Source organism: Baudoinia panamericana (genome assembly GCF_000338955.1).
Source record: "Baudoinia panamericana UAMH 10762 unplaced genomic scaffold BAUCOscaffold_2, whole genome shotgun sequence".
NCBI lineage: Eukaryota > Fungi > Ascomycota > Dothideomycetes > Mycosphaerellales > Teratosphaeriaceae > Baudoinia > Baudoinia panamericana.
The window spans coordinates 1216020-1240284 of record NW_006911258.1 but is presented as its reverse complement, the minus strand read 5'-3'; the positions used below and the strand labels follow the sequence as shown (position 1 = coordinate 1240284).

At 54.9% G+C, this 24265-nt stretch overlaps 10 protein-coding genes across 10 annotated transcripts; 4 read left to right on the top strand and 6 right to left on the bottom strand.

Annotated features, from left to right (window-relative positions):
• Positions 1–1027: 1027 nt before the first annotated feature.
• BAUCODRAFT_21663 (uncharacterized protein) lies at positions 1028–3731 on the bottom strand (the record flags this gene model as incomplete). The annotated part of the gene is made up of 3 exons (XM_007674678.1): positions 1028–2729; positions 2787–3371; positions 3472–3731. The coding sequence occupies 3 exons, from the start codon at positions 3729–3731 to the stop codon at positions 1028–1030; spliced, it is 2547 nt and encodes an 848-aa protein (XP_007672868.1).
• A 2211-nt stretch (positions 3732–5942) lies between these two features.
• Positions 5943–8406, bottom strand: BAUCODRAFT_358561 (uncharacterized protein). The gene is made up of 2 exons (XM_007675228.1): positions 7334–8406; positions 5943–7284 (listed from the first exon to the last, which is right to left on the bottom strand). Exons 1-2 carry the CDS (start codon positions 8046–8048, stop codon positions 6254–6256), a joined length of 1746 nt encoding a protein of 581 aa, XP_007673418.1. The 5' UTR covers positions 8049–8406; the 3' UTR covers positions 5943–6253.
• A 441-nt stretch (positions 8407–8847) lies between these two features.
• BAUCODRAFT_119538 (uncharacterized protein) lies at positions 8848–9254 on the bottom strand (the record flags this gene model as incomplete). The annotated part of the gene is made up of 4 exons (XM_007675227.1): positions 8848–8883; positions 8943–9045; positions 9144–9195; positions 9248–9254. 4 exons carry the CDS (start codon positions 9252–9254, stop codon positions 8848–8850), a joined length of 198 nt encoding a protein of 65 aa, XP_007673417.1.
• Positions 9255–9504: 250 nt separating this feature from the next.
• Positions 9505–11140, bottom strand: BAUCODRAFT_30404 (uncharacterized protein). The gene is made up of 4 exons (XM_007674837.1): positions 11105–11140; positions 10577–11026; positions 9932–10527; positions 9505–9874 (listed from the first exon to the last, which is right to left on the bottom strand). The coding sequence occupies exons 2-4, from the start codon at positions 10941–10943 to the stop codon at positions 9824–9826; spliced, it is 1014 nt and encodes a 337-aa protein (XP_007673027.1). The 5' UTR covers positions 10944–11026; positions 11105–11140; the 3' UTR covers positions 9505–9823.
• Positions 11141–12754: 1614 nt separating this feature from the next.
• Positions 12755–15818, bottom strand: BAUCODRAFT_145304 (uncharacterized protein; the record flags this gene model as incomplete). The annotated part of the gene is made up of 2 exons (XM_007675226.1): positions 12755–12780; positions 12836–15818. 2 exons carry the CDS (start codon positions 15816–15818, stop codon positions 12755–12757), a joined length of 3009 nt encoding a protein of 1002 aa, XP_007673416.1.
• A 170-nt stretch (positions 15819–15988) lies between these two features.
• BAUCODRAFT_358185 (uncharacterized protein) lies at positions 15989–18105 on the top strand. Its single transcript, XM_007675225.1, has 3 exons — positions 15989–16119; positions 16268–17396; positions 17718–18105. Exons 2-3 carry the CDS (start codon positions 16315–16317, stop codon positions 17896–17898), a joined length of 1263 nt encoding a protein of 420 aa, XP_007673415.1. The 5' UTR covers positions 15989–16119; positions 16268–16314; the 3' UTR covers positions 17899–18105.
• Positions 18106–19808, bottom strand: BAUCODRAFT_358059 (uncharacterized protein). Its single transcript, XM_007675224.1, has one exon. The coding sequence runs from the start codon at positions 19686–19688 to the stop codon at positions 18312–18314; it is 1377 nt and encodes a 458-aa protein (XP_007673414.1). The 5' UTR covers positions 19689–19808; the 3' UTR covers positions 18106–18311.
• A 122-nt stretch (positions 19809–19930) lies between these two features.
• Positions 19931–21246, top strand: BAUCODRAFT_30399 (uncharacterized protein). The gene is made up of 2 exons (XM_007674836.1): positions 19931–21025; positions 21086–21246. The coding sequence occupies exons 1-2, from the start codon at positions 19946–19948 to the stop codon at positions 21182–21184; spliced, it is 1179 nt and encodes a 392-aa protein (XP_007673026.1). The 5' UTR covers positions 19931–19945; the 3' UTR covers positions 21185–21246.
• A 377-nt stretch (positions 21247–21623) lies between these two features.
• BAUCODRAFT_358012 (glycoside hydrolase family 16 protein) lies at positions 21624–23157 on the top strand. The gene is made up of 2 exons (XM_007675223.1): positions 21624–22403; positions 22461–23157. Exons 1-2 carry the CDS (start codon positions 21715–21717, stop codon positions 22873–22875), a joined length of 1104 nt encoding a protein of 367 aa, XP_007673413.1. The 5' UTR covers positions 21624–21714; the 3' UTR covers positions 22876–23157.
• Positions 23158–23581: 424 nt separating this feature from the next.
• On the top strand, positions 23582–23793 carry BAUCODRAFT_30397 (uncharacterized protein). Its single transcript, XM_007674835.1, has one exon. It carries the CDS (start codon positions 23599–23601, stop codon positions 23779–23781), a length of 183 nt encoding a protein of 60 aa, XP_007673025.1. The 5' UTR covers positions 23582–23598; the 3' UTR covers positions 23782–23793.
• The last annotated feature ends 472 nt before the right edge of the window (positions 23794–24265 follow it).

Genomic DNA, 24265 nt, shown 5'->3' with positions numbered 1-24265 from the left:
AGTGCATGCATCAAGCTACTGATGTGGCGGATTCGAGACTGTGGCTGTGCAAAGTAGCAATGTCGATCACTCCATTCCCTATCTTTAGCGACTACCACGGGGCCACTAAGAGCTCACAGAAGCTCGGAAACAATGCGACAAGCGCACGTCGATCAGAGAAAGCCTGATGCAAAGCTCATGACCGGTCTCGATCGTCCTCTCAGCTGGACAAAAGCTGCAGTGCGGAGGCTACCGAGAGTGTCAACAGCGTAGTGGTGGGCAAACCCTCTATCGGGTGGCAAGGGCATCTGATCCGGTCACTTCAGCTCCCATCACCAGTGGCGACACGTTGCAAGCGAGGGGTCTTCAGGTTATGCAAGCGAGAAAAGCGAGCGCTACTCGTCAGTGCTGCCGATCAGCGTAGAAGAATTGCGACCCGTGTTTCCATGAATAGTCAAATGTGCATGCTTTCGCGTTTCATACGTACGGGGGTCTTCTACTACGACTGGTCTTCTCCATACGCTGTTGTGCCGCGCATCATGCACAGTCACGCAGATTGACCGCCTGCAATTGCATGTGGATGGGTTGCATATTGTGTCTCCGTTGTGCAGTCGTGAACTACCATGATCGAGCATGCTAGATCATATGTCGATCGGTTAGGTAGGCAGAGATCTCCTGATTGCAATGAGAACATGACTGAGGTAAGTTTGTCTGGACTATCTGCGCAAATGGGTATCTTCCTGCAATCCAAGAGCCTGCTAAAATTTGCTGCTAAGCGACAACCTGTTAGGTTCCGTCCGAAATAACGTGGTATTGGCCAATCGGCCCATTAGGTTTGTATAACTGCGTACTACCGTATCCCAAAGCGCCTCCTGTTGGGTATCATAAGGTATGAAATGCGCCAGTCATCGAAAGCGTGATGTTCGTTGCCCTGCCAAGGCTCTGGCGTTGGATGCTACCGAGCAGCGATAACGTGTATGGCATGCGCGCTCGACTGTTGTACACCTGCTCACGCTTGTCTGGTGATGCGTTGTCTGAGCGCCCGCGCTTAGAAGAGAAGTCGAAGCTCGTAGCCGGAAGAGAATGTGTTGTGCACCGTTGGGACGTCGCCATCGCATTGGATGTCGGTTGGGCCTGCATCCCACTCCCTCCTCATCCTATTCGGAGAGTCTGGACGGATCTCGCAGAACTCTGCAGTCATGTCTTGACCTTCTGGGAGCTCGCGAATGCACTCTTCGTCGAAGAGAATATGTAATCCATGCCTGCTGATTCGTACTGTTCGTAAGACTGAGGTCGGCTCGATATCGCACTTCATAGCCAGAGAATTGACGAAGTCTTTCAGGGTACGTTGCATCAGGTAGACGGCTCGGTAATAGTGGTCCTTAGTCGCGCGCTCTGCAACACGCGGCTGCACGTAGAAGCAAGCGACAGGTTTGACCGCGCGTGGTGGCGGGGGCTCATATGCAGGATCCACGCCGATTGCCTCAACCCAGCCAGGCATGCTATTACCATTCGGAGACAGCGTTTGTACCTTTACTGGCTGCTGATGTTCTAACGGGCTTGCCAGCTGCTGTGGTACTGCTGGCTGCATGTCCGTGAGGGCAGTTTGCGGGTTGCTGCGCCACTCACTCGAGTTGACGCGAGAAGGACCGCCAAATGGCGTCGGCTGTTGAAGGTTCGAGTCACGACGACTGCCGGACAATGACTGTGAGCTTGGGCTCGGCGAGACCAGTGAGGACGGTGGACCAGTATGCGCACTTTGCTGGTCCCACGCGGTAGATTCTGCGGTGTCAGTGCGTATCAAAGCCAACGTCTCACCAGAGAGCTTCACCGGGTACAGGTCCGGGTCATCTTGATCGTCTCCACGCAGATAGAGCACACTGATCGGCCTCGTCGAGGTGAACATATCCTGCAGCGTGACAAGTTTCACGTGTAAATCTTCTTCTGCGCTGCCCCTGCCCCCCGTCGACGTGACTGAAGACAGTGACCATGTCCGTCGGTGCTTCAGCACTTTACCAGGTCTGTCATCAACACCGACTCGCGCAATCGAACCGCGCTTGCGCTTCCCAAGGTCTCTCATGCCCGATTCGATTTGTGTGATTTGCTGGTTGATCTTGTCGATTGTCTTCTTCACATGAGCAACGTCGTTCGACAGCTTACGCTCCGCACCGTGGTCGCGGAATAGCTTGACCTTGCAATAGCAGACTTCTGGCTTTGCGGAGTTCAATGAGGGAGCAGAATGTTCTCCAAGCAACTCAGTCTTCGTGCAAAGTCGGACCGGGATGCCTTTTACGCCCTTGGAATGACTGAAATCTGTGGATAGAAAGTTGAAGCGAACCGAGATAGCGCACTCGGAACTTCCAGCTGGCGGACTCCAGACGACGCAAAAGCCGTCAAAGGAAGCGCTCTCGAGCTCAACGCATGGTCTGCTGAGATCCTCGGCATTGCTGAACTGGCCGGGCTCCACGAACTCAACAGCCTGCAAACGGCCGCCTCTTTGGTGGGCTTCGTTGGTACCACGCCCCTCTTTCCACAGTTGCCAACAGGCAGCAGGCTTCAGTCGCTGTTGTTCATCTTCAAATGAGACACGGACGAAAGTACGGTACTTTGTCGCTGTCGCGGGCTGTGATATCTGTGTGTCCACAACCGTAAGGGTGTAAGCGTGCCCTTTGTTCAGGTAGGTTACGGGTATTTCGTCGGCATGCTTAATCATAGCCGTAGGTGCATTGAGCGTAGCGTGATACCGGAAGCTGGAGACTGTTAGAAGTGTGCTACGGGATCGCTCTCCCCGTCATGGTAGTACTTACCTGTCCCCTGTCGGATGTAGGCGAGACGGGTGCAAGGCGTGCGCCATGGTCTGAGGACGGAATAGCATCTCCGGCGACCCAGAATGTTGCATCGGAACATCCATGAGATTGTCGTCCACCGGAGTTGTCTCAACTACTGGCCCGTCGAGCGAATCGTAAGTCGGTTGATGCGCGAAAGCATCCGGAGCGTAAGCCGGCTGGTGTTGCAGATGGAAAGGATTGATATTATGATAAGCAGGCTGATTGAGAAGTTGCGGCAAATGGGTATGATATGGTTGAAAGACAGCGCTTCCCTGGCCTGCGTGCAAGGCGCTTTCTGAAGTCGGCATCGAAAGGGGCGTTCCTAGGCCCATGGTGAAGCCAGGTGTGTGAAGGTCGCCGGCTTGATTGTGATACAGCGTGTTAGTACCGCCTGGTGTTGGCGTGTAGTAGCCAGGCATCTGGTTGGCAAACATGTTGAACGTGTGACTGTTTGGGTCCATCATGGAAGGAGTCAATCCAGAAGGGCCAAAGCGCCACGGTTCGTTCGATCCTCGTGGGGTAGAGTCGGCATCCTTTATATCGCTCGGGTGGGTATCAATTGCACTGTAAACGATCGTTAGTGACGAGGGTTCCTATTGTCGCACACAGTTTGTGTTGCGGGCCAGCAAGTTATTGTCCCGCGACAATAGCATTCGATTCGTACCGTGAGTGTAGCGGAACATCAAGCGCTTCCGCTAGTGAGGTCGCAACCTGCGCGGATGCGTTCGTGCCTGAAGACGATGGGTTGAGTGCCGGAAAGTTCGCCTTGAAGTTCAGGTATAAGTCGTCGCTGGGCTTCTGAGACGGCCTATGTCTCTCATCAGCGCATGTTCTCCACACTGCGAAAGCATGCTGCGCAGCGCGGCGGCCGATCTGTGGCTGCGGCGTGCATCTGCCACACTCATGCGTGCAGCGAGGCTTCATTGCTCTTCTACGCACCGGTTTCGAAACATCTCTGCACGTCCAAAGCCAGGTCTGAGTAGGATACTCTCCACGGTCACGAAGTCATGAAGAGAAGGAGGATGAGGTGTCGTCAGGCGTCAAGAGCGCACGGTGTCTGAGTGAAACGATGCGGAAGATTGGCATCAGCCACAGGCACCGCAGAAAGCGGGCACCTCTTCCTTTCAAATGGCGCTCGTCGGTTACAGGGATCCCTCCCACGCGTATCGGGCTAAAAGCGCTTGGTTCATTGACTGCACTCAAGTACCCACGGAAGATACCCGATGCATGCGGAGAGCGTCGTAACGTTTTTCACGCGGCAGTGTTAGAGGGGTCTCGTCTTCTGCGTAACGGAGATCATTACTGCATTCACCGCGAAGATGTGGACCAGACTGCAAAGCGTTGAGCCACATGAGCCTGCGCCACAGCACAGGAAGAGTGGAGTGCGGCACTCGCACCTGTGGCGTCGCAAGCGAGTCGCGAGATCCCGGTCTCAAAGCCAATCACGGTGCTCGAGCCGAGGAAGAAGCAATGGTGTGGAACTAGGGCTCCATTCCCGTCAATTGCAGCCTCTCCTCACCCTGTCCGACAGGCTGCCCACGCAATGGTATCTGTGGCATTGTGGCTCAGGTGCGTGTCTCAGGTTCTCGTAGCACTCCACGATGCTCGATCGGATTACCGCTCACAGTGCGCGTCAGGGTACGTTCGACCTTGCTACTGAGGTGAGTGACTGATCTTGGCGGTTACCGCTGGCGCCATGCATTGTGGCTAGTCACGTGTGCCCGGGCTCAAGAGAGCTCCCAAGCTTTCATTTCCCACAAGCCGCCCGACAGACTTGTTGGTGTTTCGTCTAATGTCAGACGAACACAACTTGCACTCGCTACGCAGTCGCTATTGGAGCTTTCCGCGCGCACTGCTGTTTTCTTGTTTATCCTTTCGATCGCCCGCGGAGCCGGCTCGATATAGGTGACCCTCGTAGCAGTTGATCTCCCTTTCTACCTTGTCGCAGATCAGCATGTTGGAGCATGACGTCCCGAGCCCGCACGCACTCGCCCAAAGCGCCACCGTACACTCCTCGTCCCCGCCAACCGAGATTTGGCTGTTGTTACGCCTCTTTGTCGATGAGGTGACCGAACACTGAAAACGTTCATTAGCTTTCAGCCTTGTTACGGCAGAACCTGGAGCGGTTGATATCAACGTTTCCAAGAAGGAGGACAGTTGCCGCAATCACCACCCAGCACGTTCGTTCGATCTATTCGTATCTTCATGGCGAAGTATTCATGGCCAGCATCGCCGATACGGAGATGCGAGCGTACAAAATGGGTGCGCGATAGTTACCCGCCGTCGGTGATGGTTCCCTGGTTGTTCCACGAAGGTTACTCTCAAGCACAGGGCAGTCTGCCCGATAATCGAAGGTCATGTGCGGCAGCAGTGCCGACGCAGGGAGGAGCCACGACGTGTGGCGCGTAAGCGGTCTGTGGCTGTGCAAACTCTTCTTCCGAAAATTAATGTTCCAGACCATGGTGATCTTTCTCTAAGCTGACGTGGTCTGACAATTCATCTGGTTACCTCTGAGTCGTGGCAGAGATGGAGATTAACCTGAGCTGCACAGTCTTACACACTTAGTTCCGAGACTCTATCGGCATTGCCAATACGGAGCGAACACATGCATGCATGTAACCCTTGTTGCATCAGCCACACTCTTGCGTCACGGGCGGTACAACGACAACTGTCCCGGGCCGTTGTACTGTGCCCCAGAAGCCGGTGCCTGTATCGCAATCCCTGAGCTGAAACAAACGGTGAAGTTCTATATTGCCTCCCCTGTCAATACTCATTTCGCTGCCCTGCCCTACTCACTCCGACCAACTTTTGCGAGGGTCACATGACCCCGGTTTCATGACCGTTGATCGGCGTACCGTCTCTTGCGGAACGGCCGATCAACGTGGGTACCTCATTTATTCCATGGTTCTGGCACCCTTGGTAAGGCTCTCAGCCCCATTGCAAGAGCACTGCGGTGCCTGCCAACTGCCTGAAGATTTTCCCTCCAAAAGACGCTTTGGCTTGTGATTCTGAGTACTTGACAGGCGCCGGCTTGACAAACGTATCATCACCCACGCGGGCTTGTACACTAGTGCACGCGGTACCAAAGCCGAAGGCAAACAGGTGGCAAACAAGGGTTGGCAGCTATGCTGCAACGCTTGGTGATGAGTATAATGTCCAACTGACGAATGAATGGGCAGTTATGCGCTCTTGCTTGGACGTGTGGACATCGTCTCAAACACCTGACGGACTTGGATCGTCGCCCATGGGATCCAAAGCAGCAAATGGTGGAACATTCTCTTTGCTGCTGTCGCTCATATCCGAAGCGCCCATAGATGGACGGAACTTTGATCGACACGAGTTGGTGGTGATGAAGTACCTATTGGCCGCGCTAGATCTCCCCCATGCAGGCGGTGGTGTGAAAGCAAGGAAAGTGCTGTCGTTGCAGGATCTCGATACATCGCGATTCAGCAGCCTCGAAGGCGGTGAACCGTAGTTGCTTCGCGAGTGTGCTCGCTTTCGCTCTCTGTTGTGGACTTGACCACTGTCTGCAGACTGGAATATGATGCTTCCCTCTCCTGACGTGGCCGAGCAGCGGAATGCGCGTTATGAATCGGTGTCGGTATCCTTGATGTCCGCCGTGACGTAGAAAGCGCAGACGGTGGAAACAACATGGTTTGTTCTTGATAAACGCTAGGCAACGCATCTGACTGCGAAGATGGTGCGTCAAGTGCAGTAGTTTCGCTGGGAAGCGGAAATGCTGAGAGAGAGACACTTCTGCGCAGTTTGCTAGCTTCGAGAGAGCTGCGAACAGCGGTTGTGGCGGAATCGCTAGGTACTGTTTCATTGCCCGAGTCAAATGAGAATCGGGAGCCTGACGTGTACGTAGTGTCACCGTGCGGGTGAGGCCTCAGTCGCTGGAAGAACCCAGATGCCATGGCCAGAAGAGACGGCTGTTTGCGGAGGCCCTTGGTTGGTGTACGCAATCTGCTGCGTCTCGGCGTCAAATCTGGCGTTGGCGGCGCAGCAGTGACCGTGATCTGAGCGGTAGAGCCGCTCGACGCGTGAACGGAGTGAGCCTTGGCTATGTCTAGAAACTTCGGCGTCGCTTGCAAGACGTTCATGTCGAGCCGGTACGAAGGCACGGGGGCGACAGTCGTGTAAGGCGCATGATGCGCATGACACACGGGGCGAGCAAAGGCGATGTCGCCGTTAGATGCTGTGGCGGCTTCGTCCGGCAGCAAGTCTCCAATACAGCTGAACGTCGAAAGAGTGTCGTCCGAAAGGCTTGTCTTCGGCTCAGAGAGCGTTGGCAGGCCCGTATCAAGGCGGCATCCTTCTGACGGCGGCTGCCCAAGTAAGAAGTCGGAGAATGCTGTCGGAGGCGTGCCGAAAGAGACATTGGTATCAGTGCAGAGGCTTGATTTCTGCGATGTCAGCTGAGTCGAGAGACGTCGCATCTGTACAGACGGGGACTGCTGTCTGCTCCGAAGGACCGCTGCAACACGTTAGCGACAAGAATCTGCACACAGTGGAGCTGAGTACACCTCTCTGATTGCTGAACGCCTTGTCTGCGTACCGCCAGCCGTGCTCCAGAACCTGGAAGATCGTCTCTAAACCGTCATCGGTACGCCCGCCAGCTAGCTCTAGCTGTTTGGTCCGCAAATGGCTGTCCTGGCGTGCAAGCGTGACCTCTGCTAGCCCCCGTCTACCCTGGGTAAGGAGCAACTCTAGGCGCTTGATTTCGGCCTTCAGGTCCTGGCGTTCCTTGGTCCATTGCTTCTGAGCCTGTTGAAGTCGGTGCAGGAGCTTTTCCTGCTTGAAATCTGCTTCAAAGAGCCGAGCATCCAGGTTCACTCGTTCGTCTTCGGCTAAGCGGAACTCCTCGAAGATTTGTAAGAGCACGCCGTTGAAGCGCGGGTCGAGGGCATCATACGGATCAGACAACAGTCTGCACATGACGGAGTCAATGAGCCGCTCTGCCGTCGGTTTCGGAAATATGCTCGCCTCTATCCACGATGGGGCCCTTGCCATAAACGAATCGCCTTCTAGCACAGTAGTGGATGTGTCCAGTGTTTGTGCCTTTCCAGGGCTACTGACCAGCGTAAAGTAGGCGGACTTCTTAGGCTTCAGACCTCGTCTAGACGGTGTGGGAGAAGCATTATTACTGTCTCCTTCCGGCTCCATTGGCGGACCAGGAAGAGCAGGAGTACGGGCTCTCCCGGGCTGGATCATACGGCGCCACTGCTGGATGTCGTTCATGCTTGCGGATCGAGAAACAGACCTATGCGAAGGCCACAGAAACCACAGATGGCAAGCTAACGGGAGTACAATGCTCAAAGAGCCGATGATGGGAAGTTCGGGAAAGTTATGTGACAAGTACTTGCCAACAAGATGCGGTCAGCTCCACATGCACGTCCCAAGAACCTTGTGCCTGCGAGGAAGGTGCACTGGGCTTCAACAGTGCAAGCGAGGAATGCAATGGGACGGTGAGACTTCGTCTTCTCCGAGGTCCTATGTCCTAAACCACCCAGGGGCTGCGTGAGGGAGGGTGAGCGATCGATGGCTCATGTGAATATATGCATATACTCATAGCAGCTTCAGTCAAGCCAGCGCGTTACACGGCTGAGTTACGAGACGTTTCCGGCATGCATAAGTATGGACAGGATCCCTCTATACATACGACGACCATCCCCGATGCACGAGGTATGTTGTTGCCTTTATCCTGCCATGCACAAACGCTGATCGTTGAACTGCGCCCGTGTTTGGTAATGAGGTGGCAAGAGTTGATATAGGCACGTTTAAGTTCCTTCAGACACCGTTGCATGGTCAAGCTTGGTGCTGTACACACATATGCCATGCTTGTTGGTGGGGGCTTGTGCGGCAATGGAAGACGGGAAGCTTTCGGAGCCATGGTGAAGAGGCCTTGATCATCGACATGAGTGTTGGTACGTCACTGGCCCGGTGGTGAGGACCCCTATGCTGGCGAAGCGCAGCAGCCTCCCTCAAAAACGCCGTAGACTCAAGGATCACCTTCATTACGCCATCGAGCGATGCTCGTTCATGCTGCATCGCGCTTGCCCTCCTTCACCTCCTTCTGTACAGGTGTCAGCCACCCGGTATTCCATCGCCTAAGACATCTTTCAATTCACTCACCAACGCCCTCATTGTACCGTGCAGCGCATGTCTGTGGTTTCTCCGGAACTTCGGATCTGTGCCTTTGAGCGATGGGTATCTGTGCGTCTTAGGCTTCTTGATCCTGGTTTGCAAGATCACATTAGCCAAATCCGCATACATGACGATGCCAGCAATGCTCTTTTGGAGGCGTGGAGTGCATGCTGGTGATATTCTCCATACCCGTTCTTGTGTGCCTTCTTCGCCTGATTATGCTGGGACGAGTTCTTCGATTCTGGAAGCGGTGTCAGTGCTGTCTGAAGTACATCCTCGTCTCTGAGACTCACTGGCCATGGCGACGGCTATGAAGTGTCAGAGTAATTGCTGTTGCCGCTGCTAGACGATGTCGCTCAATGTGCACGTTGGTGCCAATTTGATGTGCGCATACGGCTGTTCCCGCACGCTAGTGCTCTCACAAATTCGGCGTGCAAGGGCCATGCCATAAACACCGTCGAGTCGCTTCAGAAGTGACCGGGAAACCCTCGGGGTAGCAACGCCCGTACTTACTAGAGTGATCGTCGTAGGGAGAGTAGTCCTCAGACATCGATGGGGTAAGGTTATACAGGTACGGATGTTGTGCTTACGGTGAGCATAGCCTGCCAGCCGCAGCACACCAAACACAATGCAAGAATCATTGTAGACGTTGGGCATGGCCAAAGGATATGCGACGCCGTACTCGCTTCGCTCGCTATATGTGGCATTCGGGTATCAACAGAAGATCGTCCGCAATCAGCAATTGGGCTAAGACTGGGAGCTCGCAAAGCAACGCTCCGTATATGTGAACCGTAGGTCTTCCCCCAAGACCTTCGCCGTACTCGCAGACCCGAGGCGCGCCCCAGTCCACATCATCCCTCGTCATCTGTTTAAAGTCGTGCAGCGACGGAAAGCCGGTCACTATTGTCCGGGTTTGCCACCTGTAAAAGGCACGTCAGTTAGGAGAGCTCACATGGGCAGGCACTACTGTTACGCACCCTCAGCACTCTCCGTGAGTAGTCACCCTCATCCGCAATGCTGCCCTGACTATTTCTCTTGCCCGCCGTCGGATCCAGCCGCGCGTCGGATGTTTGGCTGTGCGCCGTTTGCGGCAGCTTCGGCTCCCTTCCGCCGCGTAGAAAGTCCACCGTGCCAGTAGAACGCTTGAATTCATGCTCCGCCGCTTGCTGCTTTCTGCGTCTGAGCCAGAACACCAGGCCACCTATCAGTGCAGCGATGATCACTACGCCCACTACCACACCTGCTGCGATACCGGCGACGCTGGTGCCGGGTTTAGAGTCTGCGGTAGGAGTGCTTGAGGGGTAGGTTGCTTGTGCTGCGGGTACCGTGATCATGACGGTGTGGCCTGGTCCCTCGCTTGTGACAACCGATATTGACGCGCTTATAGACGAGGTCGTAGTCGCGGAGGCTGATGTCGAAGTGGTTGTCGGAGCTGATGTTGACGTGCTTGTCGATGTGGATGATGACGACAAGGACGAGCTGGTGCTCGAGGTTGAGCTTGAGCTGCCGCCAATGTTCGGGACGCTCGATGATATGCCCGAAAGATACACTGACCAGAAGTTGGCTCCTCCACCTAGCGGGCAAGTTAGCATGAATAAAAGAGCGAGATCCGTTGTACTTACAATTCTCCTTGTCGAAGCCATTGCAGGGTACATTGCATTGTGAGTCATCAACCTTGCTGTTGGCTGGTGGCAGCGTATTGCCACACCAGCATGAGCTGCCATTGTTGGTGGCGAGCACCGCATCATTCTGGTTGACGCATAAAGGTTGACAGTAGCCAGAGGTTTGGTACATATAATCCCCTTGGTTGGTAAAGCCGCTTGACGACGAGAAGCATCCCTCGTAGGTCATTGTGCTGAGTCCTCGCTGTCTTAACTCTGCTCTTGGGCCTGCTGCCACGGGCAATAGTAGTGATCGGCCATGTATGTGCGCATGTGAGCTCGCAATCGCGCCAAGGAGCGAGAGAAGGTTTGGAAATGTTGATGGCATCGTGCCTCGCAGACTGCCGCGTTTACCGACGCAAGGGAGAATTCAAACGGACTGGCGCCGAGCCGCTGCGAGCTTTTGAAACGCTAGCAATGTCTGTCAGTCTCTGAAATATGCGGACTTCTGAACTCGCCGGCCATGTAACCGCAAATCCCCTACCGTACCTGTTCAACCGCAGCTGCCAGCAGCGCAAGCAAGCGTTCTCCGCTACCGCCTTTCGAGTGCTTTGTCACGGGCCTCGCCGCTCGCCGATTTCCCGTGACTATAAGGGATAATGAAATCTCTAAGTAGCCAGTGAATGCGCCGCTTGCTAAAGTTCGCCCGCTTCCGTTGTCCTCATAGACACTGCTGCCCTCCTCCAAGCGCCTTAACCAGTTCCTGAAGTCGATGGAAATCGCTTTGGTGATTTGACAAGTGAAGCAGTGTCCGAGGCGGTGGGATATGGTCGAGATGGATTGCTGTTCGTGTCCGTGTTTCAGAGTAAGGGCGTGGTCGTACTGAACAAAGCCCGCTGCTGCAGATCAACCAGTTTACAGAGACTTTCAATGAGCGTGTCGAACTCCGCAATGGTAAAGACTGACGATGATGCGCAAACACACCGCTCCGCTCAATTGGATGGTTGGTCAATTAGAGAGTGAGTGTCTAGGTCGATGACATTCTACAAGGCAGGAGTAGGAGCCGGCGGAGAAGATGAGGATCGTCGATGGGGAGAGGATGCGTCTGCCGTTCCTGAATGGCTGATGCACTACAAGGGTTTGGCGCAAGAAGCGAGCAAAGCCTAAACGCGCCTTGATGCAGGTACCATGTGTGCTAGGCGAAAAGGGGAAGACTTTGTGGGAAGCGGCCTGGTAACGACCAATCACAATGGTTGCACATCTATTAACCCCTGTGTTTCCCGCTGTCACTCTACAGTATAGTAACCATACAACCTTTGCGTCAATCGTTTCAGCTGCTGTATCCATAGGTACTTCATGCATGTGCGCAATGCCGTTGAAGAGATGGCCGGCAGTCGATGACACGATTAATACCCACGCGCGACGCACTTCGGGGTCACCGTGAGGCAGAATCAAGGCAATCAGCCAGCCGAAGCCGAAGCCATCGCTATCCGGGCCAAATTGACGGCCGTAAAAGGAAATGGAGGCGCACAGGGCAGCCGAAGGTTGCGTATAGCGACACCCAATGCGGCGCAAGGCCCTCGTAGAAGGTCAACCGTCTCAGCTCTCATTGCTTGTTTAGTTCGGATCTCTCGTGCTCATGAAGCCTCGCTCAGACTTATCGCACCATTGGTATCGAAGGCAACAATGAGTAATGCTCAACTCGCGTTGTTGATGCAGCCTGCCTGCGGCTCACGTGCCTAGTGTTCGCGACAGAGTGTGAAGAGTCCGTTCATGGGCGGCGAGTTTCGGAGCGCCCAAGCCACCCAACTGGGCCAGAACCTCCACATTGAGACTTGGCCGAACATAACGTCTCCCTCTGCGTAAGGCTGATGGCTGTGTTCGCCGATGCCACTGATCGTGCAGCTGTCAACCGATCGTTCGAATTCTGCGACCACACTTCATACACGCTGGGTATCGCTGCCGGCTCTCAGATTTTGGCGGGTTCTTCGTACTGCCACTCCAGGCCAGACCCTCTCAAGAAAGACAACCTCGGGACCGGTAGTGTCTCGAAAGTTACGGCTCACACTCAGCCGAAAGCAGAGCCGCACATTCGTCTCTATAGCGGCATCATCGAACTACAGGAGGCGACACGTCAGTGTAGTGATCTGGCCAGACCGCATCGTCGGAATCGTGGTATTTGCTAGCCAATAGCTTCATTCAAAGTCCGAACTTTGCTTTGATGACTGCTCAAATTATCAGCTGAGAATCAAGGACATCGCACCACAACACAGGACTTACTTCCAGTAGCAGCGTTTCTCTTCTGCCGGCGAACGAAGCTGCCCACCTCGTCCGCCCAGCTTGCACTGTTCTCCTCCAAGCTCTGCATACTATCGCCCACCAAACCTAGCTTCTCCGTGCGTTCTTGGATCTGTCGCTGCATGTAATCCCAATAGCTCTCCTGCTGGCCCGCAATGGCAGCAGCCTGCGTGTTCATACCCGCTCGGCCCTGTCGCCGAAGCTGCTCCTCCTCCGCCTTCGCTTGCGCAATCATGCGCTTGCTTGGAGGACGATTAGGCCCGCCAATCAAGATGTCCATGTCAGAGGGGGTGACGTACTGTGTACCGGTTACCCAGGACACCGCAGAGATAGTCGGTCGTGGCGGTATGAGGGCGGCAGGCTCGAAGATCTTGTCCCTTCCAGGATTGAGGGGCTCGCCAGTGCCCCATATATTGAGGAGGGCAAGCTCGGAAGGTCCTGTGAAGCCTAGAATGTGGCCGGTCGGCGTGATCACAGCATCTGGGAAGCGGCGGACATCGAGCTTATCGGCAACCGAGACGGCGGCAACCTCGCGAAGCGCAGGTAAGCTGTACGCTCGCGCATTACCGTCGCCGAAAAGGCCGACGAGTACGTAGCCTTGATCCTGGTGTCGTACCACGCTCGCTGAGTCGCAGAAGAAGCCATCAAATGACTTGTGAGCACCTTTGTTCGCCGCCGGCCGGAAGACATGTACGCTTGTAGCCGTTACCGCGACAAGAGCGCCATTGACCTTGATGCCTGATCGCAAGCCGCTCACAGCGACCTGTGACGCTAACGCCGGCTTTCCAGTCTCTGCGCTGATGGGCGCAATATGGACGACCTTGTTGTTCAGCACGAGAGATCCTGCATGCTGCACCGTGTATCGTCCGCTCGGATCGGGCAATATCTTGAAGGTCCCCAAGTGGCCGAGATTGGTCCCAACATGCAACAGTATGCTGCTGTAGTCTTCTCCGTCCAGCATCATGACGGAAAACTCCATTTGCGTCACCCACTCCGGTTTCGCTCCCGGACCGCTGCTGGCATGCTTTCGTAGAGTACCCTTGCTATGGCCCTTGTTCATGTCGTGAACCGAGCCGCGATATATGATAGCAGGCCCTCGCATGTCAAGGACAATAATGCCTCCCCCTTCGAAAGCTGCAGCCACAAACCCTACGTCGCTCATACGCACAGATGTAACGGGGCCATCTTGCTGGTTCAGTAGTGTAACGGGCACCATGCCTTCGGACAGTGAGGGTTCGACGCGGTCAGTGACGTTGATCAGGACGCCCAGCTGATCCTGCCTGACAAGTCCCACCTCCTTCCCAGCATTACGATTGTTTCCCCAGCGGAAGACGACGAGCTCACCACTCCGCAAGCCTACCGCAAGCTCACCACTGGCGCCTGCAAGACTGACGCAGCTAATGTCGACGTTGCTGAAGCGGCCCAGTGCACGCGGGACGTCCACCTGGAGCAACTTCTCATTCTCTACTTCATCTCCATGCCCAACGTCCCATAGTCGAATGGTGCCGTCGGCATGCGCAGTCTGAACAATATTCCGGCTTTCATACCTTCGCAGATGCCTCGGCAACTCTACGCCGCCGCGTAACATGGGTGGACCTTGCTGTCTTCGCTCAGTCATCCCAAGCCAACGCTCTCTGCCCATCTGTGCGACATTGACGCGTTTCAGAAATGGAGACACAAAGGTTAGGGAAGGGTGTAGTTGATTAGTGGGAGTAATAGGCATGCCAGATGGGAATGTCAGCGTCAGAAGCTCTCCGACAGCAAGTAAAGCTATGATAGCTATGGGATCGTGAGCGCCAGCGAAGTGTGGGTCGGAACGCGGAATGAGACAGAATTCAACTACTTCCGCGCCCGGCGGTGTAGGTAGGATGCGCTGCCGCTTGGGTGTCTCGAAGAATTGAGCCAAGAACTCCCAGCTGCTAGTCGTGTACGTCGGCGTCAAACCTAGCTCGAGAAGTGTCAAACCTTTCGTTGGCGATTGTGTAGACTGTCCGCCTGCTATTAGGATAGCTGTATCTTCTGGGTTCTGGTTGGCGCACCAGGCAACACGGAACAATGGCTCCTTTACTGCCGTCGGACCTGCCGTCGGGTTTATGTTACTGTTTGAGGTGCCCGGTAGCAAGATGTTGGTATCCGTTAGCGTCCTCGCCATGATCATACGCCCATCTTTGAGCGTGTCCCAAAAGACAAGCGAACTGTCTTCGTAGCCAGTAACGATGAAAGTCCCACTCGGATGCCATGTTGCCTGTGTCAGCTTCGGCCGCCGCGCCACGTTCCTCATCGCAGGATCGCCGTCTCCGCCGGGCGCTCCTCGTGGGATTTCATACTGGTAGAAGCGCAACGATTTGGCCAATTTGAAACTGTATATGACGGCGCCGTGTGTATAGCCGATCAGGAGCGTACCTACGTCTCGCGGGTGCAGCTGCAGAGTCACCACCGGAGACAGTCTGGCTCGCGGATCGACTTCGAGCCAGAGATTTGGAATCTTGAATGGGGCGAGTGCTTCTCGATCCATGTCGTATGCCAGCACCTCGCCGCTCTGCATGCCTAACAGGGCATAATCGAGCATGGGGTCCGTACATAGCACCGTGACTACGCCTGGTGGAGAGTGACTGGCTAGGAGGGTCTTCAACTCGAGCGAATACACAGAGAGCGCATGTTTCGTATCGAGGCAGACCAGCTTCTCGGCACAGAAATGTAGGGCCTTCACACTAGCTCCTCGGGTTGGCAGGGCAAGTGTGACTTGTACACGCTTCTGACCAAAAAGGTAGATCTGACCGGGGCCAAACTGTGAGCTCTTCGTTCCAACCGCCAAAATGGACTGGACCGGATCGTAAGAGAGACATGCTATCTGTGAGTTGACACCGAGGCGGGCGAGATCATCGATGTTGAAGAGTTCGGATGAGATGCCAGAAGACAGATCGTTTTGAATGCCTGCTTGCTTGCCACGGAGTAGGTGCGCCATCGTCTGTCATTAAACAACAACCGAGCAACATCGACAAACGTGCAAGTCACGGGTTATCTGCTCACGCTCGGTGCCATTGAATAAGCTCATGTGTGGCTGCGAAACCTACTGGCCTCGCTTGTTCGACCGAGCTCGTCGTCATATGCATGTGCTTGTACCTGCCTATTATAATGTTACACAAGTTGTTCAGGCCTGAGGCTGGACAAATTCAAGTTCGACAGCTACGCCCAGTCCACACTCTACCCACGATCGTCGGCGAAGGGAAACCGTGACGGCGACTACACCGGGTATCAAAGGTACAGTACGTCTGCCCGAATCCCTCTCCATCACAGCCATATACAACATGCAGCCTAGTTGATGGGCAGAGCAGTGTCTGCTCAGACCGCCTGCCGACACTTGCTTCACATGCACTGAGCATGCGGTATCTCGTGAACGAGCTGACAATGCAGACACACAGCTCAAGACTAGCCCCTAGGGGCCGAATCATCTGCCCAACATGCCGGCCATGCTGGACGACCCAACAGCGCCCGCCATATATCGCGTGTCAGGTGCTCCGCCATACCCTGTCCCCTACGGCCCACTCCCACCCGACATCGCACTCCGACAAGTGACGCTCCGAGACCGAGTGACAATAGCCACGCTTGTCCCATTTGCCTCGCCCCACCAGGTCCCTCATAAACTGACAGCATATCTCTGTGAGCTGCTGAACCGCGAGATTGACAAGGGCGACACCTACCCCATGATGGAGCCCATGCCGCTATCCTCCTTCGGCACATATTGGTTCGCCAACTTCGGCGCCGTCATGCTACTAGGCGACATCCAGAGCGTAGAGGAGGTCACGCAAATGGAGGAGCGCGGCGCCGACTGGGCGAAGGAATGCCTAGGCAGCTTCTACGTGAAGCCCAATTATCCCGGTCGCAGCAGTCACGTCTGCAACGGCGGCTTCCTCGTTACGGACGCGGCACGAAATCGCGGCGTAGGAAGGTTGATGGGAGAGTGCTATCTCGACTGGGCGCCGAGGTTGGGTTACACGTACAGTGTCTTCAATCTCGTCTACGAGACCAACGTTGCTTCGCTGCGCATCTGGGACGCACTCGGCTTCAAGCGTATAGGGCGAGTAAAGGGCTGCGGAAACCTCAAGAGCTACCCGGACCAGCTTATCGATGCAATCATTTTCGGCCGTGATCTCGGAGGCGAAGGTGATGAGTATGTAAGCGAAGAGCGCTTCGACAAGATTCGCTTCTACCTCAAGACAGGCTCGTACCCGAATGGCAGCGACCGGGCGGAGAAGTCCCGTCTGCGGAGTGCGGCGACACATTACCGGCTCGTGCCGAACATCAACGGTGGCGGTGACGGCGAGGAGGACAAGCTGATGCTGAAAGGCAAGGAAGTCATCTCCGATCCGCACAAGCAGTACGAGATTGCGCGGAACATGCATAATCTCAGTCACGGAGGCATCAACAAGACCACCGCGAGTATAGCGGAGAAGTATCACTGGGTGCGGATCAAGGAGACCGTCAGTGCGGCGATCAGGAACTGCCCCGAATGTAAAGATCAGGCGGCCAAGCAGCCGCAGACGTACACCGCCCAGACAAGGCGGACCAAGGACTCCGACACGCCCACGCAGAATGAGCGAGCACCCAGATCAGTGGTGGTGGCGGGCGCTGACGAACCGGAATTTGCCAGGTCCAACAGCCATGGCGACCATCAGCTGCACCAAGCCGCTGCAGGAGCAACGGACGGCGGCGTTAGCACTCCATCGCACCACTCCCTCATAACCTCACCAGCGCCGGCACAGCAACTTCAAGCGCCTGTGGCCCGCATGCACTACCAACGCAGCATGGACTACGGCGACGTGCCCGTAGACCCGCAGATTATGCGGAGCATGCACGACTGGGCACACCCGCCAGAGCATGGACACATGGATTTTGACGATTTGCCTGTGACGGGTCAACGTGGCACATTGGCTGACGAGCTCATGAAAGCGCATGCCGAGGATGGCGCGCGACTGCAGCGGGAGCTGGAGGTGCAGTTGAATGGTGAGCGAGGACAGGCTTACGCGGAGGCAGACACGAGGTAGTAGCTCGTCAATGCTAATGAGTTCCTTCTTCGCAATCAATACGGGATTGTAACCATATCCACTCGTCGACTTTGCGACTATGATTCTGCTTGCCCGCTCACGTGCCCTTCCCACGCTGAGCCCGCGGTCTGGCGGTGTTACACAAATGCAGATTCATGGCCACTTGACGATGCCTACCCTCGGTTTACGAGCCGAGCCGACTCACCAACCTTCCAAGCGGCAGCCTTCTTAGCTTAACTACCATAGCCTCGCTAACCCGATGCCGTACTTGTGGCACGCTCCACGGACCCGTCACCCCATCGTACCTGCTTCCTAGCCTTCCTCTCTTCCGGACTCCCACCAACGCGCGAAGCAGTAGAGCCTTCTGGCCCCGGGCCAAATTCTTGATCAACACGCTTACCAGCCTCGATACTCTACTTCGCGACCGCCGCACTGAGAACCTGCGTCCTGAAGAAGCCGCCCTTGGTCCGTTCGATCACCTGTTGATACACGCTAATGGGTGGGTGGTTCATGATGACTGTGCCGGCTTGGTAGTCGATCTTGGCATCCACCCGTGTGTCGCGGATGAGGTTCACGATCCACTTCTCGCCTTCATCCGAGCTCAAGCCTAGCCGAGTCGAGAGATCTTTGATGTCAATTCGTTGATGGATTTTGCAGTAACTTTCGGAGATCAAGTGTCGAGCAGCATCTAGGAACGACTCTGCCGCCGCAACGAGAAAGAAGTCGGAACGTAGGATTTCATCTGCCTGGGAGAGCGACTTTTGCGCCTCAGCGAAATCAAAGTCGACGTAAAGCGCTTTGACAAAGGCCGTGACTGGGTCGTTGTACTCGTATTGTTCCTGCCTCACAATTCGCACGAGGTCTTTGAGCTGTTTCTGGTAGTTCCCATACAAGAAGTTCGTCTTGTTTCCCGGCCGACTGCGGTTCGTGATTACAGCGGCGCACAGATAGCGCAGAATCCAGGGGCAGGAGACTTGGATCGTGTTGATGTATGGGAGACTGAAGAAAAGTTCCGTGAGCGCTTCGCGTGCGGGTTCGTAGTTGAAGAAGGGAAAGAGGGACCAATGGATGAGCCAAGTGCGGTGCTCGAGTTGCGCGAGCGGGTTATTGAATAACCGCGTATCGATTGACTCTTTGAGTCGATTCACTTCCTCCATCGCGCTCTCCCAGTTCGTGGTTAGGATATCGCTAGCGAGTTTGCCCCAGGTGGCGGCGTTGACACGGTCGTTGTCCGTCGACAGGATACGATATTGGTATAGCAGCTCTGACGCGCTACCGTAGTCTCCGCAGGAGTACTGAAACTGGCCGAACTCGTAGAGTTGTTCAACCATCTGCGGTGTCACGCCATGGGTGTCTTTCAGGTAGCGCATGTTGCTCTCTTTGTCGCTGCGCAGGTTGTTCACCACTTCCGCATCCGCAAGGAGGTTTTGGATGGTCTCAGTCTCCTGCTCGAAGGTGTGCAATTTCTCGAGCACTTGTTCTCGCTTCTGAGCATATTCTTGTGGCCGCTCAGAAAGGCCGTTGAGGCGGGCGTAGAGGTCGCCGATGAAGTCTGACATATTTGTTGTCTGGAGAAGGGAGTATTTGAGCTGCGTAATGTCGGTCGTGTCTTCATCTTCGGGTGTCTCCTCTTCGAGGAAGTTGAGCAGGGGAAAGACCAGGTGCCGGTCCAGGTTGGGGATGAGGTTTGGGAGGATATTGTATTGCTTCGCAACGTCTGTAGGGGCTTGCGCATTGCTTGCCGCGCCGTCTAGCATGTCGCTGGTGGTGGGTGGTTGTGAGTCCGCCATGATGTCTTCCTCCTCGTCGTGGTGGATGCAGCACTCACTAAACCCGCGTGTGGCCTCGATATATCTCTATATCTTTGGCGGCAGTGTGGGGTCGACGAAAATCGCCTGGCCTTAGGCAAACAGACTGCTTGGCCTTGGCACAGACAAGCTCCGTTGCTGTCGCTTCAAGCTGTTAGAGTCGCATTGAGGTGAGCTGCTAGTGCAAGCAGGCGAGCCGTCACTTCATCGCGAGACTCATACCTCTCCACTCCGCTGCCATGGCCGGCCTTCCCACCAGCAGCATGGCACTGCACCGCTCCCTCTGCCGGCCCTCCGTCCCCCTCACAACCTCCCTGGCGAAGACGGTTCTGGCAGCCACCCAACCACGGCGGTACGCGCACTCAGATATTGCAATCACACGAACAGGCAAACCCATCATACGCATCTCTGGCGGACGAAGCAGCTTAGGCGGCCACACAGTCACTGTCTTTGGCGCAACCGGCTTTCTGGGGCGGTATATCGTGAACCGCATGGCTCGCGCAGGCTGCACGGTTGTTGTCCCCTTCCGGGAAGAGATGAAGAAGCGCCACCTGAAAGTTTCTGGTGACCTCGGGCGTGTAGTCTTTCTCGAGTACGATCTTCGCAACACAGCGTCTATTGAAGAGTCTGTCCGACATAGCGACATCGTGTACAACCTTGTTGGCCGAGACTACCCTACTAAGAACTTCGACCTGGAGGACGTGCACGTAGAAGGGACGCGGCGGATAGCGGATGCAGTGGCCAAATACGATGTCGACCGCTTCATCCAAGTCTCATCACATTCCGCCCACCCGGACTCGCCATCCGAATTCTACAGGACTAAGTACTGGAGCGAGCGTGTGGCGCGAGACATCTTCCCCGAAACCACTATTGTGCGGCCCGCACCTATGTTCGGCTTCGAGGACCGCTTACTGCATCGCCTTGCGAACGCCCGCAATATCCTCAGCTGCAACAACATGGAAGAGCGTCTCTGGCCAGTGCATGTCATTGATGTTGGCGCAGCACTGGAGTCCATTGGCATGGATGACAGCACCGCTGGCCAGACTTTCGAGCTGTATGGACCGAAGGAGTACACAATGATGGAGCTAAAGCAGCTCGTCGACCGGGAGATCCTGAAGGAGAGACGTCACATTAACCTACCAAAAGCTGTTATGGCGCCACTTTACGGATTCTTGAACAAGGCGCTCTGGTGGCATGTTGGGAGCCGTGACGAGGTGGAGAGGGAATACCTGGATCAGTTTATCGACAAGAACGCAAAGACATTCAAGGACCTGGATATGGAGCCGGGTGATGTTTCCAACTTCACTTTCAAATATCTGGTAAGTACAGGCTTTGGTCTTCGTGCTGATATTGTGGAGCTTGGCTGACTTCTGCAACAGCAAGGATATCGCAGCTCCTCTTACTATGACTTGCCGCCCATGACGGAGCGCGAGAAGCGGGAAGAGAAGAAGTATTTGCATGTTATCGACGATCAATAAATACATCATTGCTGGCTGGAATTGTAGGCTTCACAATCGGTCGGCCATGTCGGTGCTCCACTACAAGCTTGAAAGGCCGACGTTGTATATAACTACCTCTAATCGCCTATTCGTGTCGTCACAGGCCCTGACAACCTCACTTAATGTCTTGCACCACTCATGCTACAATACTGCCATACGGTCGCACACTGTTCAGGCGGGAAGCTCGGCAGGAGGTGCGATTCGCTCGGTACGCATCGCTACTACGCGCCGAACCGCTGCAAGGCGCGACGCTGGGGTTGCGACGCGCCCCTTGGCGTTCCAGACTCGAGCTATCCGCTGGAACATATTACGCCTTCTACCCGCCATGAACGTAGGGCTTTCGAGCGCTCAAGGTATCGTGATAGAGCCCTCCCGTTCGATTTACATCTTGTCATTCTTTACATTAGCAACACTACCGTCATTCGTTTATGAAAGAGCGGGCTGGTCCTGCCACCTTGCCGATGCACATTTGACTTGCAGCATGATAATTTTGAAATCAGAGTACAAAGATGTTCCATACCACGCTCGCCATTAGCGCATTGCTCTCTATAACCACATACGCACAGACTAGCACCCTCTGTGACCCTCTCAACAGCACTTGTCCCCCTGATTCCGCCTTAGGAACAACGTACGATGAGACTTTCACCGCGCAAACGGTAGAGCTGAACCCCAATCTCTGGAATGTGACAGCTGGCTCTGACTTGATTCATTTCACGAACAATGGCGCTGAGCTGGCCATCTCCCAAAGCGGCCAGAGTGTGACTGCGCAAAGCACCTTCTACATCTTCTGGGGCCAGGTAGAGATCATCATGCAGGCGGCAAGCGGGACAGGCATAATAAGCACGTTCGACCTGTTATCGGATGACCTGGACGAGATCGACATGGAGATTATGGGCGGGAACACGTCGTGGGTGGAGAGTAATTGGTATGGATGGGGCGACCAGACGCAATATAATTCGGAATACCTCGAGTGCGACGGACCGCAACAGAAGATGCACAACTACACCATCGTGTGGAGTCAGGAGCAGATTCAATGGATTGTGGACGGAAACGTCTCGCGAATCGTACCGTATGCTGCTCCGCACCAGTACCCTCAGACACCATCAATCCTGAAGTTTGGCATTTGGGCGGGTGGAGATGCTACGGAGCCGGAAGGCACGATCCAGTGGGCTGGGGGCAAAACCGACTGGTCAAAAGGGTAAGACTGCGGATTTAAGCGTCAATGTCGTTAGGTTCCTGCTGATAAGCAAGACAGCCCGTTCACCATGACCGTCCAGAGCATCAAGATTACAGACGGCTCGACAAACACCAGCTCCTACGCCTACGGCGACCGCAGCGGCAGCTACAATAGCATTCAAGCCGTAGCCGGCGAGTCAACAGCATACAAGATCCTAAACAAGCAGTCAACCTTACAGTCCGTGTTGCAAATCTGGAAAGGTCTTTCAGAGGGCGCAAAGATAGGCATTGTGTGTGGCGTTTCTGGGTTCTTTGCGTGCGTAATAGTGGCTTGTACTGTTTGCTGCATCATTCAGAGGAAGAAGGGAAGGGCGGAGAAGGCGATTGCCGACAAGGAGTGGGATGCGCATACCAACGAACTTATGGAGTATAGGGTGAGAATGGCGAAAGGGGAGTTTGCAGTAGCGCACTTGACGCATGGCGAGAAGTCTTAGCATTGGCGTTTGGAAGCTTTCGCGCTGCTTTGGACTGCGCATGAAGGTTGGGGCAATGGATCGAAAATTGCCGTCTTCTTACTGACACGTTTGTTCATGGGCCGCTTTCATGGTCGTTATCTGAAGACAAAGAGCATCTATACAATTCTGGAGCCACGGGAGTCTGGAGTCACTACGACTGATCCATCTAACAGCCCGTCGCTGAACAGGGATAGGAAGTCCACAGACTTTTGAAAGGAGTTGCATCTGATGTTTTCCCACCAGAACGAATGTGAGGCACAATTGATTGCACTGAGAACTCAAGAAAGAGAACCCCATCAACATAACCTTATCGCGTTATGATTGCAAAAGTTGAAGATGGTTCTCTGGAACCGCCTTAGTTCACAAGACAGTCTAGGCCCTCCACCCTCTGCCACGTCTACATTGCGTGGAAGTGATGTCGCGCGTGGGATGTGTGAGGTCACTTCCCACCGAGCAGCCAAACGAACTCTGGTTGAGCTTAGAACAACCTTGACATAACTTTCCGCAGAGTCTTCAACGCCTCGGCAGCTGAATGTTGTAGACATGCTACGATTGGCCAACGATGTCACTGAGCGCAGACCATGTTTGTCTCAGATTCTCAATCGCACTGTTGCCCTGGCGGGTCTCTCTGCCGCCGATGCTAACGCTAATCCTAAGAAAGTCTCCGGCATCGAGGCTGTCGGGCAACGTTCCAGCTCCGCTATGCTAATCCCACGCCGCTTTGCCACTATCTTCATGCGCTCCACATCTGGAGAATTGTGTTTAGGAGATCACTCCGTCGGCGCCGTTGGCAACTCCACCGTTGTTGAGACGCTATGCTTTGTATCGGAAAACGTGCTACAACTGGTTGCTTCTGTTGTGCTTCTGTTACTGCAGCGAAGATGATTGAGGCAAGCGTCCCAACCACGGGATCTTTCTGCAGGGCAGCAAGATCTTGTGAGGGGTCAGAGATGCAAAGCCGGTACAACGTGCTTGCTGTGCTCGGGAAAATTCATGTTATTCGTGGAGCCCTGGCATGCAAGAACTAGACCGCTTCCCGACAGCTCACGAAACTAGGTCGACCAAGCATCAATCTCCTAACCTGCGAACCGACTTGGCATAAGCGAGCATTCTAGGCGTCGCAACTTCCGTAGGTGCAAGCGAGCGATAGGAGACCTCTTCTTATTGTGAGCCCGTAGACTCGTGAGCTCGCCGTGGTCAGCAAAAATCGTACCGCCTGGGCGGATCGGCAACGCACAGACGGGACCCCATCCACACCCCGACCAAGCCACGCAAGTGTACCGAGGACAGCTTAGTTGTTGATCGGATCAGCAAGGGAGTACAGCATTCAGCGACGAGCCTGAAGAGCGAGCGGATGAGCCAACCGTAG